Genomic DNA, 20,994 nt, shown 5'->3' with positions numbered 1-20,994 from the left:
TACATATGCATATATAAATGTACTAATAGGATCCAACCCAATGATCATGCTGAGGAAAAGTGTAGTCAAATGAATAAAAAAAGAAAGAAAAAATATTTTCTTCCTTTATGCATTTTCATCCTATATGTATAAATATTTTCATATTTTCACCCTTTTGTTGTCTTGTGTATCCCTGCGGAGTTTTCTATTGGATCTATGGTAGGAACTTACAACGTCGGTGTGGTTTTCCAGCGGAACAATAACCATGAACACACGGATTTGAGCACATTTTTCTCGATGTTGGATTTGTTTTTCTAAAAGAGTAAGATAACATAATTCTGATATTTTGCAAGCGAATATCATTCCTTTCGAAGTAGGTATAAACTACGATTTCACTTTATGTTCTTACATAACGTAATTTTACACTGTGCAGTTTTGTTTACATCTGGTTAGTACCTACATTTTAAATCGCTAGTTTGGATATCAAACCCATAAATCGACTGAACATCGCAAACAATCGTCAGGAGATCGGCGAAGTGTACGTTTAGTACAATGGCTGCTGTAACGGTGGTAAGTGTGTTCATTGATATCAATATTCATCAGTTAATCGTATCACGTTTTATAACTTTACTTATGTTCGATATTGATCAGGACTTCAGGGTTCAAGTTGATCAGTCATGCAGATACTCGGAGGAATTCGTCAATATCTATTATGACTGTATGGATAAGAAAAGAAGGGTATGCTCATCTCACGTTTTGAAGTTTAACTTCGCTTCTAATAGCATTTTTGCTGATCTATTATGTTAATTAGCTGTGGATTCAAAGCCTTTATCATAATGAATGATTGCTTTCAGAATCTGACGAGGCTGTATCTGGACAAAGCTACGCTAGTGTGGAATGGCAATGCTGTCACAGGTCAAGATGCTCTCGGCGAGTTCTTTGAGTCTCTTCCCTCCAGCGAGTTTCAGGTTCACACTCTCGACTGCCAGCCTGTGCATGGTATGCAAACTAAGAGTACATTTGTACTCTGATTTATATTTCATATATATGTACACATATGACTGAAATGTGTATAATTATAAAATCTGATACTATTTAATTCTGTCATCAACAGAACAAGCAACTCAGGGCCAAACAACTTTGTTGGTGGTTACAGCAGGCTCAGTGAAGTTTGAAGGAAACAAACAGAGATACTTTAACCAGAATTTCCTATTAACTGCCCAAGCCTCTCCTAACAGTGACCAGCCGGTATGGAAGATCGCAAGCGATTGTTTTCGCTTTCAAGACTGGGCAAACTGAATTGTAGCTTCAACTTTTTGTATAGCTTTTGTTTTGTGTTCTTTCTTCTTTTGTACACTCACTGCAATTGATGTACTGTAAATAAAAAAAATGACTGTTTCTGAAATGGAAGACCACACAATTTGAGTAGAAAACGATTTTACTTGTCCTCAGCGTATATTACATACAGTGACTCACAATAAAAAGAATAAATAAGCATCATAGAATATTCTACAAGCAAATTCACAATTTCTCAATGCAAACACTTTGCTGTGAAGTTTTGCTTATGGTGATAAGAACCCTGAGGGCCGTGGGGGAAAGATCATTCCAAAAAGGAATTAAATAACTGCTGAACTCGTTGGAATAATGGCTGTTAATTTAACAATGGCTAAAAATCCCTGACAAAAAGAATAGTGCAAATGACAAAATTCTTATAAATAAAACACTTTCTAGAATGAAACAAGTCAAAATGTGACAGGTTACAGTGTCTGTACAGATCTCAAAATAAAAACAAAAATAAATTAACAAGGGTAAAAATGAAATGTATAATTTTATCCAAATAAATTAAAATACAGAATACAATATTAACGGCAAAATTCATATTCTGGGGCTGATTTTACAAACAGCTTCAACTTTATGCATTAACTATTAAGAACTGATTTAATGACTAAATATATTAAAAGCCAGCACAAGTGGAATTTTAAAGAGACAATCAGACATGGTTAACACAAAAATTAATGGTTTAAAAAAAAAAAGATGATAGAGGTGCAATACAAACTTTACCGCTGTGGTGTAAAAGGGGAGTATTATTCCTAAAAAAATGTTCCCTTCATCTAAGTTCAGTTTAACAGCACAAATAAGCAACAAACCATCTCAACCGATCCTGAGTCATTCCATAAGCAAATATTTACTAGTAATGTGTGAATCATAACTCCAACAACAACAAAAAATCTCATAATAACAAAGAACATGGTTTGTAACCATTATGAAGACAATGCACTGCATGTATGAAGCACAAGGAATCTAATTATAATTTACAGCCAATAGAGAATCAACGTTTAAAACAGTGACCAATCAGAAGGCACAAAAAAACATCACTATATATTACTTGCCTCTAAAAGGAGGCCGAGTTCCGCAGTGCAATGACTTCACCTCAGCTAGCAGTTTCAGTTCACACTCATCAAACAAAGCAAATTATTTTTTTACAAAGAAAGAAATTCACACGTATTGAAAAAAGCACAAGGTGATGGCAGTATATCGCTGTTGTATGGTTGAAATCCTCTTTACAAGAGACTCCTTTTGTATACTAAAAGGAGAAATTAGTGGATGCTTTATGCTGGATAAGATGAATATCGTCCTTTGTACAAAGGTCTCGAGCTACTCAGCTACAACTGTAATTGTAAACTATTTCACAGCAGAGAGACTACAGAGCTCTGAACGAAGAGCCCACAAAGCTCAGGAATAAAAATACATTGACCAACTGCTTATCAATATTGTTCGTCTTCGAAAATTTGTGCACATCACTAAGCAATGGGCAGTGGTGAAATTTGTGGCAAAAAGTGTTTTGTAACATTTATTGATATACAGCAATGTTGCATGGCGCGGAGCTGATGAACAGGTCTTTGGCTGTGATAGAGGTCCTACTTGTGGCCATACATTCTTTCGATGTCATTGAGATAGTGGTTCTTTAGTTCCTTCCTCTTCAGTTTGAATGCGTCCGTCACCAGGCCCGTTTCAGGGGTCCACGGCTCCGGACTCAGATGGACCATTACTGGTATCTCAAAGCGCTGGAGCTTAACTAGAAAGATGTAAAGATTATTAGAAGACAAGTTCTGAGACCAAAACATTTCTTACAATTCCATTTTATGTATTCTACTGTTCAAAAGTTTGGGGTCGGTAACATTTTTGTAATGGTTTTGAAAGAAGTCTTCTATGCTCACCAAAGCTGCGAGGCTGTAATATTGTGAAATACTATTACATATTTAAAATAACTTTTTAATTTGAATATTGTTTTTTTAATGTAAATGTAATTTATTCCTGTGATCAAAGCTGAATTTTCAGCATCATTACTCTAGTCTTCAGTGTCACATGATCCTTCAGAAATCATTCTAATATGCTGATTTGCTGCTCAAGAAACATTTGTGATTATTATCAATGGTGAAAACAGTTGCGTTGTTTAATTTTTTTTGTGGAAACATATATTTTTCTCAGGATTTTTTGATGAGCAGAAAGTTCAAGAACAGCATATATTTGAATTAGAAATATTTTATAACACCATAAATGTCTGTTACTTTTGATCAATTTATAAAACGGTTAGTTTCTGTCCTTGATTCTGATTGGTCAATAGCTGTGTTCTATTCACGATAAAACGGCTATGACCGCTTCACCCAACGGTTCTGTGTATCACTACTAAACACCCTTAGCAACAACTCTTAGCAAAGTAAACTATGTTCTCAATTGATATTGTCCTTCAGGTCAGTCCTATGCTCATAATAAAAAAATCTGTTTAAATGTCCGATGTATTATCCTGTCCTTTTAACAGTTAAGAGGTTAAGAGGTTTTCCCGTGACTGACAGCGCTAGTCAAAGCATTTGTCAGTTGCGTCTTGTTCCGTGTTCACAACAGTTCAGTCTTTTCAATATAAAAGTCTCTGTCACTGACTGACACAGTCTTTGCCGCCATATAATGGCGTAATAATGTAACTTCTGTTGCTGTTCACGGTCAGAGACTATTTTTTCTGGTGGAAGGAAGTGAAAGTTTACTTCATGAAAGTTGCATTGATTCATATTTTTGGCTTTAATATTTGTATTGTGTGGTAACCGTTTTGTAAAAGCAGGGGTTGCTGCTAACAACGCCCTTCAGCCGTGACTTATTCACGATGCAGCACAGCCTCTCATTCCTTATTGCCAAAAATTTTGTACGGTAGTGTTTTTTTTTTTTTTGTGTCAAGTTAAGGTCAAGTGTGCACAAAGTCTGATGAACTAAACCATATAAGGTGACAATATAAAATTTGTGAGCTATCTTTTGGTACTAAAATGTATTTACACCACTACTTGTCATTTTCTGAATGGCCTCTGTATTAAGTTTTTTCAATATATAATATAATAAGGCCTTCAAGGAACTAATTTTATTTAGCTTCAGTAAATGGCTGATACAGTGTCCACATTTTGACCTTTTACTCCATGTACCTTGCTGTTAACAAAACCTGGAAGTAACACTCACTTGAAGTTGCGACTTCTTTAATTTCTCTCAGAACTTCCCTTTCCATAACTGGGTGGTTGCAAATCTCTTCCCATGTGCCTTCAATGCCCTTCTGATTGGCAAGAGATGTCAGCTTCTTCTGATTAGGAACAATAAAGCTGATAACGTAGTTCTGGTCACTGGTGGGCAGAGAGAGAGAGAGAGAAAGATCTGTATACAGTACGTCTGCTGTTCTAAAGAGAGGACCCTTTGTTAGGGTCAGTAACATGCCATATGCATCAGACAAAGCCGAGTGTGCAAACCTGTTTGCGTAAGCGCAGATGTTGTCAATGAGAGAGCAGTTCTTCAGGGCTGACTCAACTTTGCCTAAAGAGACATACTCCCCAGCTTGAAGTTTCACAAGGTCCTTCTTGCGATCTAGGAGTTACAAAATACATGTGAATAATACTGACAGATTTTAACTCAAACAAGCACCAAGACTTCCTTGTGATGCTGAAACTAGACATACCAACAATCTGAAGACAGCCGTCAGGGTGCATCTCTCCTACATCACCAGTGCAGAACCACCGCTGTCCGTTCTGATCCACATAGAAGTCCTCATTATTACGGCTCTCACTCCTGTAGTAGCCCATGGTCACATTAGGACCTCCGATGAGGATCTCACCACGTGGATGAGGCTTGTCATGCTTTGTATAGCCACCTGAAAGAAAAGATATGATGAGAATCATGACAGCTGTAACAATAAGTAAAAGATAAAGGAATAGATCACCTGAAAATGACACTTCTTACTCACCCTCATGTCATTTCAAATCTGTATGCTATTTTGTTTTTTCCATAGAACACAAAAGCAGACAATTTTTTGCGCAGCTCATCACGCAACAACACTTCATTGAGAAACGGATTGTAATTTAAGCCATTATTCACTGATAATCTTACCAGCAGTGTTATTTTTGTTTTGCATTATGTATATAATATTATAGTATTTATTAATAGTTTTAATTACCTTTTATTTTTGTAATTTTGGTATGCGCTTTTGCCTTTCTTTTTCTCTCCCTTTAGTTTTTTTAATATTTTTATTTAAGTAATTTTTATTTCAGTTTTCTAATTTCTAAAATACAATTTTTTTTTTTTCATGCATTTGGCAGATGCTTTTATCCAAAGCAACTTAAAGGTGCAGTAAGCAATTTCTGGTAAACACTGCTGATATTTCAAGTCACCAAAACAAACACACCCCTACCTAAAAGAACCACATCCTGATGCCTCCGCTCCCACATTAACGTACACACTATTCAACTCAGGCAACGCCTATGGCAGAATCTGCTGTGCCTGCCGCCCGAGGGTATGATGTCATCAATAAGTGGAAGCAATTTGTGTTGAATAATTCAGGTTGAATGTCTAATTGTTATTTTGCTCCTCTACACCTTCGATGGCAAAGTCATCCCTTCCATTCCAAAAAACAAACACAGTTTTCATGAACAGTTCCCTACATAACTCAATAATCCATGTAACTAATAATGTATTACAAATGTGACAAAATTAAGGGGTTATAGTGATCACTAGAAGGGGAACCAAAAGAAAAAAAAAAAAAACATATTAGAAGTGTTATCTCACTTTTCGGACACACTTTGGAAGCCCATGCTTGAAATGGGCGGTGGAGGATATTTAGACGTTTCAGGCTTATAATAATAATAATGCAAATGAACAAACAAGCGAAGATGACACACGAGTATATTCAAGCAAATTTGTATTTTCTCTGCCATCTCTCTCTTTTTAAAGTTGTTCTGCTAATATCTGTCTTGTGCACTGAGCTCTCTCTCCTCCCCCATCATGAGTGTATACGCCCCTTACTGCTGATTGGCTACAAGTGTGTTTTGCGTCTTGGTCCGATTCACTTTTCAACAGCGTTTTTCCAAAATTGCTTAATGCACCTTTAAGCCTGGTTTATACTTACCGCATCTGCATGAGCATAAAGGTGCACGGCAAAAATGGCATCATCACGATGTGTGTGGTCGTGTGGTTGAGTGCACAAGACCCTATTATGCGTGGTGGTGGTGTGTGCAAATTTTTTTTAACTATACATGCAGCTCTACTTTTAAAGATGCACAACCTTGAGCCGATTCTGGACAAGCAGGTATGTCTGTACCGGCAACCAGTTTGTACTTGTCTAAATTATGCTTACGTTTACAAAAAGAGTCTACAATAGCAGAAATAAGCTTTTTTAATTGAAAATAAAGGTCCATGTTTAACAAAAATGTTTATTCATTTAAATGAAAATGTTTAAAGAAATTAGAAAATATTTCAAGAGATTGTTAAATTTACTCATATCCATATATTTTGTTCTGTCACAAATAATAATCTCAAGGTTTACTGTGTTTTACATGATTCTTTTCTTCTCACCGCTGCTTCTTGATGGTTTAGAGGACAATTACTCAGAGTCGCCCCCTGATAGAATAGTGCAACGTCAAGTATAAACAACTCATACATTTGGGGAGGTGCGTGCGTAGTGGGTGGAGGCTCGCGGTGCCTAGCCAGGCGAAAGTATAAACAAGGCTCATATCTGTTCATGCATTCAGATGGAACTGAACCTATGACCTTGCCATTGTTTCACCATGCTCTATTAAGCTACAGGAATGCTAAAATAGAAGCAAGCATTAGCACACAGCGAATGTGTTCCTCAAACAACGCTATTGCATGACTTCAGAAAACTTGGTAACTTGACTATGTCTTTAAGATATTGAAGGGTTAGTTCCTCCAAAAATTCTGTCATTAATTACTCACCCTCATGTCATTCCACACCCATAAGACCTTTGTTCATCTTTGGAACACAAATTAAGATATTTTTGATGACTCCTCCATAGACAGCAATTTAATTACCACTTTCAAGGCCCAGGAAGGTACTAAAGACATTGTTAAAATAGTCCACGTGACTCCAGTGGTTCAACTCAATTTTATGAAACGACAAGAATACTTTTTGTGCGCAAAAACAGAACAAAAATAATTACTTTATTCAACAATTTCTTATCTTCTCTTGTCATTTTAATATGCTGTTTACGTCCACCGTTTCCAGGTTCTACATCAGAACGCCAGCTCAGAATTGGCAGACTCCTGCGTCGTCATCACACACATGCATCATGCTGCTCACTTGAACAGCGTCGGCCAATATTGAGTCAGCGTTCTGACGTAGAACCTGGAAGCGCTGAACGTAAACAGCGTAGAAGAATGACGAGAACAAATTGTTAAATAAATTTTTGTTCTGTTTTGTGCACAAAAAGTATTCTCGTCGATTCATAACATTAAGGTTGAAACACTAGTCACATGGACTATTTTAACGATGTCTTTAGTACCTTTCTGGATCTTGAAAGTGGTAAATAAATTGCTGTCTATGGAGAAGTCAGATACCTCTCGGATTTCATCAAAAATATCTTAATTTGTGTTCTGAAGATGAACGAAGGTGTGGAACGACATGAGGGTGAGTAATTAATGACTGAATTTTCATTTTTATGTGAACTAGCCCTTTAACAAGTAGCTAAATGGAAAAGGGTACATTGACCAACCTTCAGCCCAGTCTTTGAGTTTGATCTCACAGCAGATCAGAGGAGCTCCTACTCGTCCTGTGCTATAGTCTGCAACTGCACAACAAAGGAAACAGATGTCATTACTACCACAATCACAGCTTGAAGTATTAAGACATCTCTGACATTAAGACATTAAGACTCTGAAGATATCTCAAAATATGACTCTACAAGTAATGATAAAATGTTGGAAAATATGTTCAGATGCATAAGGACTACTTACCTTCGGTTATAGTGCCTGCTCCACAGGTCTCAGTAAGACCGTATCCTTGACCAACAGGACAGCAGAAACAGATATTCATGAAGCGCTGAGTGGCAGGAGAGAGAGGGGCTCCTCCGGACAACATCATACGCACGTTCCCACCCAGCAGAGATCTGACTTTCTTAAACAAACTGAACACATCAAGGAACAAAGACGATTAAAACTCCAGACTCATTAATGTGATTAATTGAAGGCCTATTTTCATCTCATCTTACATATTGCACAGGGGCGCATCATAACCCTTCTTGATCTGCTCGAGCTTGTAGTCGTAAGCCAGTTTGAACAGGGTTCTCTGCACGTAGCTCATCTCCTGCACCTTACTCATGACGTTCTTATTGATACGGTCCATTATTTCCTGACAGAGGAAACGAAAGTGTGAGATTTTACTACGATTGAAGTGAATAAAGCAAGATGATAATGTTTAGAGGAGTCCGACTTACAGGTACGGCTGCCATTAGAGTAGGTTTCAGCACACTGCAGTCACCTTTACTTCCCTTCTTAATTTTGGTTGACTACAGAGCAGAAACAAGCCATTCAATCATCTGAGATTAACGTCATTTCATTATTTCGTAAAAACCTCTCAAATCTGTGTAAATCTATGACTATATTTATCTGATCCAGTAACAAATTAAAATGCGGTACCTGATCAGACAACGTTTGTGGTGTGGAATAGCCGATCCTGCAGCCGTACGTCACACACGAGATCTCAGCCGTCATTTCCAGGACATGAGCAAGAGGAAGATAGGCAATATATGTATCCTTTGGCCTGTGAAAGCATACAGGCATTTTAATGCAAAACCACCACTGCATTTCAGTCAGGCACTTTTGCATTGTAGTGTTTCACTGCAACAGTTGAGCTTCGGAGGAAAAAATTCCATTTATTTTCTCCATTGAGGAACTGATTTTTAACTATAACTTATAAAGCATTAAAGAGAGACCTACTGTAAGCTATGAGGTTGTTAATCTATGATATATCAGCAAACCATATCGCTATCAGCCGATATATTTTCATTTTTAATGTTATAGTTATCGGCCTGATAAGAAAATTTGGCCAATATATTAAAGCCGATAAATAATCTATTATTTCCTTCAGCTGAGACATTTCAGATGTGCACTGTTCACCATAATGGTTTCGAACTGCTTGAAATATGATTGGAATCACTTAAAGAAAAATACAGTAAAGTGCAACATGTGCAGCGCAAGTCTGTCATATAGGCTACATAAAATTATAATGAGAACATTATAATTGTGTGCTTGGGACATGGCTTTTAATGGTGAGACTTTTGTTTTTGTAATCAGGCTCTCAAAAATTATATAAAAATTTGGATTTAGATTTATCTGCCAATATATTGATTATCGGCTTTCAAATATAAAGAATTATCGGCTATCGGTATCTGCCAACATTTTCATATCGGTGCATCTCTAATCATAATCTTTTTTTTTTTTTCTTTTTTTTTTAAATAATCATGTTTAAGAGCAGAATTTCTGTTTAAAAACTACATTATTTATGAGTCTGCAAAGAAATTTCCACCAGAGAACTGAAACTAGCAAATCAAGATAACTTTAGCATCCACCCACTACCTTGAAGCACTGCGCTTGAAGTAGTGAGTAAGTCTTTTTGCCTTGATTTTAATTTTTTTTTTTTTGCATCAAATCAATTCACCTCATAACAGGTTGGTTTGGTTCATGGCCTATAACTCTTTACTGAAGAAAAAAAATAAAAAATCCCTATGGGGAAAATGAAGGGGAAAATACTTCTAGTAACCACTGAAAAAGTGGGTGGCCACTGTTATTTGTCATTATACACACCCCAATCCAGGTATCCTCTCACACTGGCCTGCCATTCCCCCAATCAGGTTACTGTGGATGATCATCACCCCTTTAGGTCTCCCGGTGGAGCCGCTGGTGTACATAATAACAGCGAGGTCCGACGGGACGGGCTTCACTATTGGTATGCTAACTGAAACACAAAGCACACACATTATTTTCTTCTCTGCTGATAGAGATCACAAATTTCGATTCCGATCGATGTTGTGTGGGTGAACTACAGGCAATCACTGAAAAGGTTAATTAGCATATAAATAAAATGTCAACCCTGAAGTCTGTGCTATTTCTAAGATGTCAAAGCGTGCTTACGGTTTTCTGGCTTGGCTCCCAGCTCTTGCACAGAGTGCATGCTGTGGATCTGGATGCCCTGTGGAAATCCTGCTGTGCTGATGCCCTTCTTGTCTACACAGATGATTTGCTTCAGATTGGGGATTTGAGGAAGAATACTCTGTATGGATATAAAAATGTGAAGAAAACAATTATGGAAACAGAGCATTTAATGAAAAATATAAATATTTCAAGTGGCGAGGTAAGTAAAGCCAGCTGGCACTGGATGTCAATTTGTTGAACAGACAATGAATTTTGCTTACTTAAAAGTCCCCCTGTGGTGAAAATCAAGTTTTTAATGTTGTTGATATGTCTATGTGGTGTTATTAATATGCTTTAAGACAAACCATGTGTAAATTCATAAGTCAACACCATTGCTGAGTATTTTCTCTTCAAAACTGCAGTGATCTAAAGACGAAACTGCAGTTCTGACGTCACAAACTACCTTGTAACCAATCATGTCAATGTGCGGGGCAGTGTTGATGTGAAAAATCGGGTAGATTTAGCAATATAGCAGGTATATTATGTATATTACAATGTTATGATGAACTATATACCTTTCAGTTGACTGAGTGGATCTCCGAGCTCATGCGAGTGAGTGGAGGTGGGGCTAATTAGCATATTCATAGGTCCGCGTATACTAAATGAAGCAAGGGTGTAGAGTTACATTCAAGCTATTTTAAGGCATGAAGTTTGTTTGTTTTTTTTTTTGTTTGTTTTTTTCACAGGAAAAAAATTTTGGTAATCAAAGATGAGTTTTAAGAGATAAAATTATTGACTACAGGGGGACTTTAATACCACTACTTTACAATGTCAATGTCAGCTGTCATCAGTGTAATGTCAAATTGACATTGAATTTGTCACCTGACATTAGAACCTGTTTTTAAAACAAATATCAATCTTATGATGTTGGTGGCCCGCTTGGAAAATTTTAACTACAATATATAGGACCAGGGCATTAAATCCTGTGGTGCTTCTTACAGAAGTTTTTTATTGGGTCAAACTTGACTGAAATTAAAGACTTGTGATTCAGTATGTGAGTCAGGTGTTCATTTGGTAACTGTTCTGACAGATTCAGTGTGTTCATTCAGTTAAGAGTTCATCACGGATTCAAACTGGCAACTCACATTTTTGCAACTGTTCAAAAGCACAGGCTCACAAGAGTCATTTGTTTGTTTGTGGTTTGTACTGCACTGCTTTTGAGTGGAGCTAGCAAAGACAATGCAATTGAAAACATGCTTTGGCTTTGTTTTGGCATCGATTCATTGTATCCAGTTATTTCAACCCGTTCAATTCAGATAAATTCAGACTGTTATTATTCTGTAATGATGGCAGTACACTGGTTTGTTAGCAACATGTCTTTTTTGGCCTTTGAATAACAAGCTCACCTTCAGTTTGGTTTCCAGCAGTTCTACGCTGGTGACCAGGTGTGTAACTCCACACTCATTCAATCCGAAAGCCACTGCCTCTTCTCCTAGAGTCGCATAAAAGGTGACCACTGCGAAAACCACATGAAACACAGATTAACAAAAGAAGATAAAGATTAAAACAACACATTCATTCAATTTTGGGATATCACATAACATCTATGAGTCATCACAAGAAATTAAGGGATAAAACCTATGACTCATATGACATTTTTTTCCTTGGAAAAAAAGAGAAAGTGTGGTAAACGAAAGTAAAAATAATCTGTTTCCTTACATGGGAAATTGCGTCTGAAGCAGGCCTGAGCTGTGATCATCCACTCTGCCCGCGTCTCACAGAAAATTGCGATGGTGCATTTTGGCTGTTGGCCCAGTGCTGCCAGTCCGCTCCCAAACTGACTGACCACAGTGTCCATCTCCTCATAGGACAGCCATTTATAATCACCCAGAATTAACTGGCAAGACAAAACCATCAAACACCTTTATATTAATAAATATTTACAAAATATGATTTTGGCAATGTTCACATTGCATATGAATGTGGACCAAATGATGTTTTTGTAGAATGACACTGAGAGCAGCAAAAAGCACACAGATTCTGTCATTTTCTATTTCTGTCTACATTAACATTTATAAATGCATACATATCCATAAATACAATATTAATATATAGTTTAACATTCAAAGAAATATATACACTACCGTTTAATTTTATTCAAATGGTATTTTATTCATTTTATTTCAAATAAATGCTGTTTTTTTTTTTCTATTGATCAAATAATTCTGAAAAAAGTATCATGGTTTACTCAAATTTATTAAAACTGAGCTTTGCATCACATTACATTTTAAAATGTATTCAAATAGAATAGACAATAATAGATAAATCGCAATACTATTTCACAATGTTACTGTTTTGACTGCATTTTTGATCAAATAAATCTAGCCCGGGTAAGCATAAGAGACTTTGTTCAAAAACATTAAAAAAATCTTTTGAACGGTAGTGTACATTTAAAAGAAAGTTTATTTATGATGTTATGATGAACGTACGTTACGCCAACAGGCCTGTTTAGGAGAGTCACTTGTTAAGACCAGCGTCTAATATGGGCCAAATTGAAAAGGTCATGTGCAAATTTAGGTCAGTAGAAAATTTTAAGTAGGCACTTTGGCTAACAGTGTAATCACACAATATGTCAGAGGATGTACCTTTTTGAAGACTTTCCCACTCGGCTGAGTCTCATTTTCTTCACTCAGAACTTCTCGGGTTCCCAGACAGTCCCCTTTACCGAAACGCTCTACCGCATAGTCAAACAGCTTATCAAGGGTGTCTTTTCCAGGGAGGTCCACCGTGACCAGGGAGTCGAAGCGATCCACCGAACGATATGGTCCATCTGCCTGACCGGTGGTCGACTTCGATTTGAGCCTCTTTGCCAGAGCTTTCTTTTCCTGGGCTCCAGTCAGGAAGTACCATGGCAGAAAGCTCAAGAGGGAGTAGAGCCACACTATTGTGTGTACTGGGAACAAGACAACGGTACTCAGGTCCATGCTGAGAAGCTGAAGGGGACTGAAAAATGAAGGGATCAGGCCAAGCCTGAGATATAGTCAGTTTATTGCCCTGTGTCCAACTGAGGATCAAAGGATCGGGATCGAAGTTCAGAAAGATTGGGAAGGTGTCCAATATGTGGTTCCAAAATGTGCAACCTGATGAGAATGACAATCACAAATAGAGAAAATGTATTATATTCAAGTGTACTTGAATATTGCTTAGTTGGGGTTTAAAAGACACTTAATATTCAGTAATATAATCAAATCGCCTGCACTGACACTACTAGATGAAAATAAAACTTGAACTGAAGTGAGCTCATACCACTGTTGTCTGCAGAGCTGCTTTATAGCTGATTCGACTGTTTCATACTTGATGAATTTTGCAACATCTACACTGTTTTTGAACTGAACTGAATCAACATTGAAGCTGAATAATAACACTAATGTCTTCTGTGGAGCTGCTCATTATGGAATCTTGTGTCCGCAATGGAACGAAGAAATAAGTTAGTTATAATAGTTTCACTTAAATGCATTAAAATGTAAACAGACATGAAGTTCGGTTGCATGAACAACTCTCAAGTGCGCTCCGTCCCTGGATCACACACAGACGTGCTACGAGTGACAAGCAAACAAGTTGCTGTGGAGTTCAGTTGCACAATCGCCACATGAGATCAGAACACACAAACACATGAAAATGAGTGCTGTACCTGCCGGTGACGAGGAGATTGTGAATAAAAAAGGACATATCAGCTCGTCAGTGTGGCAGTTTCCTTACGTCTTGCAGTTAATCTACTTCAAAGTTCGTCTTGAGAGAGCAGTTGTCATGTATTAACAGCTGCACAAACAGTGTTTTCAATCAGACAGTATCTTTATTTCTGTGTTACAAATATTCAAATCATCACAGAAGTACTGCGATAAGTTTATAGTTCAGATATAAATACCAATGTCTATGTTATCGATCAAAATAGAGCAAATCAGCTTTTGAAAGAAACCTGAACGTGCTGAAAATGACACATTTATGGATTTCACCACCAGGTGGCGATAAGTGACTGTTAAAAAATGTATTTGACGTAAATTTTGATTCATCCAGTAATGAAACAAGAGTATTTATGGGAGTGTCATTGAATCATACATCCAAACAGATTTTTTTTTAAATAATTAATTCAAATATATTTAAAATTTAAAAAAAAAAAAAAAAAAAAATCAGCAATTAATATTTTGTCAGAACCTCTAGTAAATTACATTATTTAATTTACATTCATATACATTCATTGACATTCAGAATTGTGATCTCGGTTTAAAACAAACAAAAAGAAAATTCTCAATTTATCCAGAATTGTGCAGCTCTAAGTTTCTTTAACGCTTATTTATTTAATCTTCATATAAAATATAAGAAAGATTTGTTTACATTTTATTTAGCTTTGTTCTAAAAATTATTTGTTGTTTGCCTTAATTAAAAATGCATTGGTTAAATTCAAATTTTTTCTACTAAAATTTTTCCAATAATTATCGATACCGATCAATATGAAACATTATATCGTGATAATGTTTTAGCTGTATCGCCCAGCCCCACTTACAACTCAGATTTTTTTCCCCTCGCAACTGCAAGATTATCTTGCAATTGCAACTTTATAATTGAGAAGTCAGAATTGCTAAACTTTTTTGCCTCGCAATTGCAAGTTTATATCCCGTAATTCTGACTTTATTTCTCGCGATTCCAAGTTTTTCTTTTTTTTCTCAGAATTGTGAGCAAGTGTGCCGCACGGGTCATAAAAAAGTGAAGCCAAAACATTTCGATCGCCCCCAGGTGGCTGGATGCAGTATAGGTCATAAACCCCGCTCTCTCCATGTAATCTAATGGGACGTGAGACAAACTAAACAATCAAATTACACTTCAAATAATTTTTTTCCCAAAAATGGATTCTGTCATTTTAGGTAGTTTTTAAATCACACTGTTCAAGTGTTTGGTTTTAGTTAGTTATTTGATGCTATAAAAACAGGGGTGTGACATCATGATTGACAGCTGAGATTGATAGCTTCTCTGAGTAGAGTAGTCACTGAGGCACAAAACTGAATTTTTTTCGAGATTTTAGCTTTAATTTCAACATTTCCATAACTGTTTATTTCACACCAACATAATGAGTTGTTCTGCATTAAACTGTACTAACCAATTCTGTGGTAGTGTGGGCGGGGCCTTGATACTGCAGCACCACTTCACGCCCACTACTGCACAGACTCAGGCTCCGAGTCTGTGTAATCAGCGCAAGATGTCAGCACCATATTGGGACATTGGCGGCTTCACTTTTCTACAATATAAGAGAGTCTATGATTGTGAGATATAAACTCAAAAAGTCGCAATTAAAAAAAGGTAATTGTAACTTTTTATCTCACAATTCTGACTTTGCGTCTCAGAATTGTGAAATATAAACTCACAATTGCGAATTATACCCCCGGTTTCACAGACAAGGCTTAAGCTATTCCAAGACTAAAATGCATGTTTGAGGTGTTTTAACTGAAAGCAACTTGAATTGACATCTCTTAAAATATGTCCGTGCCATTGTTTTGTCTCAAGATGTACACCAGTAATGTTATTTTCTAGTGTATGTTTATAAAAGTTACTTAAATATCCTAATTGAACTTAGGCCTAATTCTAGTCCTGTGTGAAACCGGGCCATAAAGTCTAAATTGTGAGATAAAAAGTCGCAATTACATTTTGTTGGCGGAAACAAGCTTCCATAGTTTATAGCCGAATTTAACTAATTTAATAATTTATTAACTTTACACAGTTTAACTAAACTGAATCAACACTGAACAGAACAATGACACTTGTGTCTTCTGTAGAGCTGCTTAACAGCAGAATGAAATTCTTATTTAATGAAGATTAACGGTCGTTATTTTCCTGTTTATTACTGTGAAGCTGCTTTTAAACATTCTGTATTATATAAAGTGCTAAGGTGACTTGACATTTCCATGAGAAAGAACAAGTTTTAAGGCTTCAAGCGGAACAGTTTGTATTCATTCAGATACTTATGAGATAATCGGGGCGTATTAGAGGACAGTCACATGTGCTGCGGAAAAGACACATTCCAATGAATATGAATAGTGTCTCTCTGGTTCTCCTTTAATTGCACTAGCATGAAGTCACAAACATCCTGCAGGGTCAAGGATATCCTAGGGCCTAAAGACAGGGCGGACTCTGATGAACAAACCAACAAATTAAGGCACACATTTACCACACAAAACTTGATACACTTGTATCTAGTGTTCCTGTTGCTGGTACAGCATGCCAGTAATGACAAGGCCATGGGTTAGATTTCAAGGAAACACCCAAAATTACCCAACAGAACCATACATGAAATCGGTTTCCTTGAGATATCTCTGTCATTAGCCACGTAGGTGAACTCTGTCTTAAGAACACCTCATCATAGGCAGATAAAGTCATCTCTTGATCACATGACCGTGTCAGATTAAGGAAGTAAAAATTAATTGCTCATAGAAAGATACAATAGAATTGACTTCAACCTGACACTACTGTTACAATTTATACAAAAAGACCTAGGTACATTTGTATAGTTTTGCATCTTCCTGTTACTGTGCTACCAAGCTGTGCATTGTCTATGAAATTAGATCCTCTAAGTCCTTGCTGATGGTGAAGACAAGTGTGACCAACTGCAGGGGCTGTCGCAAAAATATCAGCAAATAGCACAAGGTTAATGTAGGACATAGTCCACTGACTCAGATAACCAAGCTCTCTTACTATGGCAGCTAGTATCTCTCTGTTTGTTTAGGCTGACAACATTTTGGCATACAGAAAACAAGTCATGATCAATCCTGGTGAAACGGCGTGTGATGTTGACACAAACCACAAACTGATTTGCAGTTCGTGGCTAGGATTAAACAAATTTCTTCTATTCCAATGCAAGAAAAAGACAACCAACTAGTGGTCAGCTAGTGTTTTTAGTGGCTGATTTCTAGAGATTATTTTTTTTAATGTTACAACCTTAAAGGATTAGTTCACTTAAGAATTAAAACTTCCTGATAATTTACTCACCCCCATGTCATCCAAGATATTTATGTCTTTCTTCAGTCGAAAAGAAATTAAGGTTTTTGAGGAAAACATTCCAGGATTTTTCTCCATATAGTGGACTTCACCAGTTACCAACGGGTTGAAGGTCCAAACTGCAGTTTAAATGCAGCTTCAAAGGGCTCTACACGATCCCAGACAAGGATTATGGGTCTTGTCTAGCGAAATGATCGGTCATTTTCTAAAAAATAAAATACTTTTTAACCACAAATGCTCATCTTGCACTAGCTCTGCGATGCGCCACGCATTACGTAATCACGTTGGAAAGGTCACGCGTGATCTCATTTCACTAGAGAAGACCCTTATTCCTCATCTGGGATCGTGTAGAGCTGCATTGAAACTGCAATTTGGACCTTCAACCTGTTGGCAACTGTTGAAGTCCACTATATGGAGAAAAATCCAGGAATGTTTTCCTCAAAAACCTTAATTTCTTTTTGACTGAAGAAAGAAAGACATGAACATCTTGGATGACATGGGGGTGAGTAAATTATCAAGAAATCTTAATTCTGAAGTGAACTAATCCTTTAAAGCGATAAATGGTCAATATTTAAATTCTGAACTTCTTTGTGTAAATAAAGCTCTACCAAAGTGAATTTAGACATCATAATTACAGTATGTAAAATGGATATTCATTTGCTTAAGATGTATTAAATCTGTTTTTTTTTTTTAAAGATTAAAGGTGCAATATGTAATATGTTTGCAGTAAAATATCCAAAACCCCCTAGGCCAGTGTTATATATTTTGTTCACTTCAGTACTTACAATATCCCAAATGTTTGCAACTTTTTGTAAATCTTGAGAAAACTGTAATTTTAACCAAGGCTCCAGGACGTGTCAATTGTGTCATACCCGCGTTATCCTCGGTTTCCGGTTTTATTTTGTAGAAACCATGGAAACACCAAAGACGCTTTAATATATTACATGTTTTAATAGACAAGGGAACAACTGTTTTGATATATTTATAGAAAGAAAACGAATTATTGTTATATAGCTCAACACGTTTAGTCTTATAGTTTAAATCTAATCTTCTTGATTTTTTGCGAGTACCATGCTTTACCGCGCCTCAGAGAAAAACTATTTTGTGAAATAGCTAACACAGCATAATCAGATGCAGCTTTATTTTTAGTAACAGTAATACAGCATTTTCTCCATCATACAATATGTTTTAAAATTAATTGCATGCCATTTATCAACACAAGCCAACCAGCATTTAATATTGATATTCTAAAATCGATCTAACTTACTGCAGTGTGCACAGCAGCCGCCGAGCGAACGCACAGAGTAACGTTATAACATCATTTTCAACACTCTCAAGTGTATCTAATATGATAAACAGAGCTGTGTTACCTCATACTCATTACCGGAAAAGCGGAAGCAGCGCCGGCGACTGTGGCATAATAAAAGTTGCGCTGCTCGCGGCGTGTGTTGCGCAATCGCTCCAGCGGCCTTGTTCAGCTCCCACAACAGTCAGTTCTGCTCTGCTTCATACTAGAGTAACGTTAATGATCGCATCCATGAACATGATTTCTGCCCGTGTCCTATCCCAATTATTTTCCACTGGCTGTGAGGTGAAGACCACATGTCTCAAGATTCCATGCTCAAACTTGGCGTCATCAAGCTACGCCTTTGTTTTGAATAGGCCGCTAGCGGACAGAAAATTTTACATATTGCATCTTTAACATCATTTTTCGTTTTTAGCGAGCGTTCGATGACAGAAAAGGAAATTTAAATGTAAAACAGGAAACATTAGAAGGATCTACAATTAAATATACAATATTAAAACATTCACATACCTTCATACCTGGAAATATCAAGCTGAATTAATTACAGCTCTACCCTTGCTCATGCAAAAGTTAATTACATTAACCAGTAACAAATTAACTTATTAAGAGACAAACATTCATGCTGACTGGTTAATGTTTTTAATCTGCCCTGATGAGTTGAATCCCATACAAAGGTTATATTCAAATTTAAAGACCTAAATCCTGGTGAGAGTGGTCAGTGAGCTGAGACAGCCAATGATATCCATCCCTCCAGCTCACCCCACTCACTGACCAGATCTTCAGCAGGTGGACAGACACATAGCGGACTGGAATAGAATGATTGGATCCTGGATCTCATCCCATTATCTTTGCAGTATTTGTTATCAAGCCTATCTGTTACAAACCAACCTCTGTTTATTAAAAGGACACCTTATGGCAAGTTGACCTGAATGCACACTTTCAAAGAATACATCAATAAAACTGAATGGCTGTGATTCCTTTACAAATATTAGCATAATCCATTAATGAGTTTGACATGTCAACTACACCTTTAAAGTCCAACTTTTTGTAAACACAACGCGTTGACATGTAGTTTTAAACGATTTCAAGGTCAGACAAAGAAAGAACCATCATAAAACATTAATAAAAGACGTGATCTGATAGTTGAGAAATCTTCAGACTGATTTCGATAACAAAACCTACCACTAATATATGCAATATATTTGGACTAATTTTGGGCGCGATCGCACCATCCTTAAAATCCGTCTAGGCACGACGCAGCTCTAGGCTTTGACACACTACACGTGTTCCGTCCATCACCGTGGAAACGGCTCAGCTTAATCAATGAAACACGTTAAATTTCACCCAGATCTCTTTAATTAATAAAATCAGGTAAAGCTCTTTTATTCCGATCATTTGAATGTGACGATGACGATGATGGCGCTCTTTGTTGGATGTGAAACATCAAACGCAGCATCATCATCATCATCATCATCACGACAGGATGCCAAGACATGCTTTTCCCTCACCTAGCATAATATCAATAAATTCTGTACTAAAACTCAATTTACATACTTTAATCGTCATTCAGACCCAATAACGACGTGTTATATTTAGATTTGATGAAACACCCGGTCGTTAGCCGGCTAGCGCTCCCTTTATCTCTTTTTCACCATCTATAAAGTTGTCGCAGTAAACACGAACAAATGTAAAAAACAATTTGTCTCCACATTAAGCAGCTCTGATGTATTAACAGTACAGTAATGTAGGAGTAGCTGGCTAGAGAATGATGCTCGTTAAATCTTACCGGCGTTTAGTCTCTTACCTCCAGAGCCGGATCGACTGCTCAAATCTGTCCCTGCCAAACGCAATGACCGACAGTTACCTCCAGCGCGTGCTGCTACACCCGGAAATATTACGTCATCTGACTCCATATTTTTCAGCCAATAGTCGTCTAGACAATAAGGCGAAAGCGCATCATTTACTTCCTGTTGCTGTTAGTGCACTTCAGGTCACGGCTACAATGATTCTAGTGCTAATATTAATAATATTAAATAAAAAAATATTGTTCTGTCTTGTTCTAAGTTAATGTAATATCCAAATCATATTCTAGCCAGTAAAGTATGAGAAAGTATTGTTGATGTTTTAGGATAATATAACTCAGGATATTAATTATATAAATTAGTATTAATGTTCTGTACTACAGTAGCATATGGAAAGCATCAGAAGTGTAAGTG

General features: G+C 36.8%; 2 protein-coding genes across 6 annotated transcripts; one reads left to right on the top strand and one right to left on the bottom strand.

The window, feature by feature from the left end:
* The first annotated feature begins 220 nt into the window (after positions 1-220).
* Positions 221-1,399, top strand: nxt2 (nuclear transport factor 2-like export factor 2). 2 transcript variants are annotated; one of them, XM_051918486.1, is made up of 4 exons: positions 221-546; positions 631-717; positions 834-978; positions 1,094-1,399. In XM_051918486.1, exons 1-4 carry the CDS (start codon positions 532-534, stop codon positions 1,276-1,278), a joined length of 432 nt encoding a protein of 143 aa, XP_051774446.1. In that variant the 5' UTR covers positions 221-531; the 3' UTR covers positions 1,279-1,399. The 2 variants fall into 2 exon arrangements, with proteins under 2 accessions (XP_051774446.1, XP_051774445.1); XM_051918485.1 differs by having other exon boundaries at positions 223-549.
* On the bottom strand, positions 1,400-20,701 carry acsl4a (acyl-CoA synthetase long chain family member 4a). 4 transcript variants are annotated; one of them, XM_051918457.1, is made up of 16 exons: positions 20,583-20,700; positions 13,074-13,568; positions 12,918-12,965; positions 12,148-12,325; positions 11,835-11,944; positions 10,429-10,567; positions 10,102-10,252; positions 8,935-9,058; positions 8,733-8,804; positions 8,508-8,647; positions 8,254-8,423; positions 8,013-8,087; positions 4,967-5,158; positions 4,761-4,875; positions 4,480-4,637; positions 1,400-3,055 (listed from the first exon to the last, which is right to left on the bottom strand). In XM_051918457.1, the coding sequence occupies exons 2-16, from the start codon at positions 13,410-13,412 to the stop codon at positions 2,898-2,900; spliced, it is 2,169 nt and encodes a 722-aa protein (XP_051774417.1). In that variant the 5' UTR covers positions 13,413-13,568; positions 20,583-20,700; the 3' UTR covers positions 1,400-2,897. The 4 variants fall into 4 exon arrangements, with proteins under 4 accessions (XP_051774417.1, XP_051774418.1, XP_051774419.1 ...); XM_051918458.1 differs by having other exon boundaries at positions 20,565-20,696; XM_051918459.1 differs by lacking the exon at positions 20,583-20,700 and adding an exon at positions 15,581-15,716.
* Positions 20,702-20,994: the final 293 nt, after the last annotated feature.

This window comes from Ctenopharyngodon idella, chromosome 14 (assembly GCF_019924925.1).
Source record: "Ctenopharyngodon idella isolate HZGC_01 chromosome 14, HZGC01, whole genome shotgun sequence".
Classification (NCBI taxonomy): Eukaryota; Metazoa; Chordata; class Actinopteri; order Cypriniformes; family Xenocyprididae; genus Ctenopharyngodon; species Ctenopharyngodon idella.
This window is presented reverse-complemented; position numbering and strand designations above follow the sequence as displayed.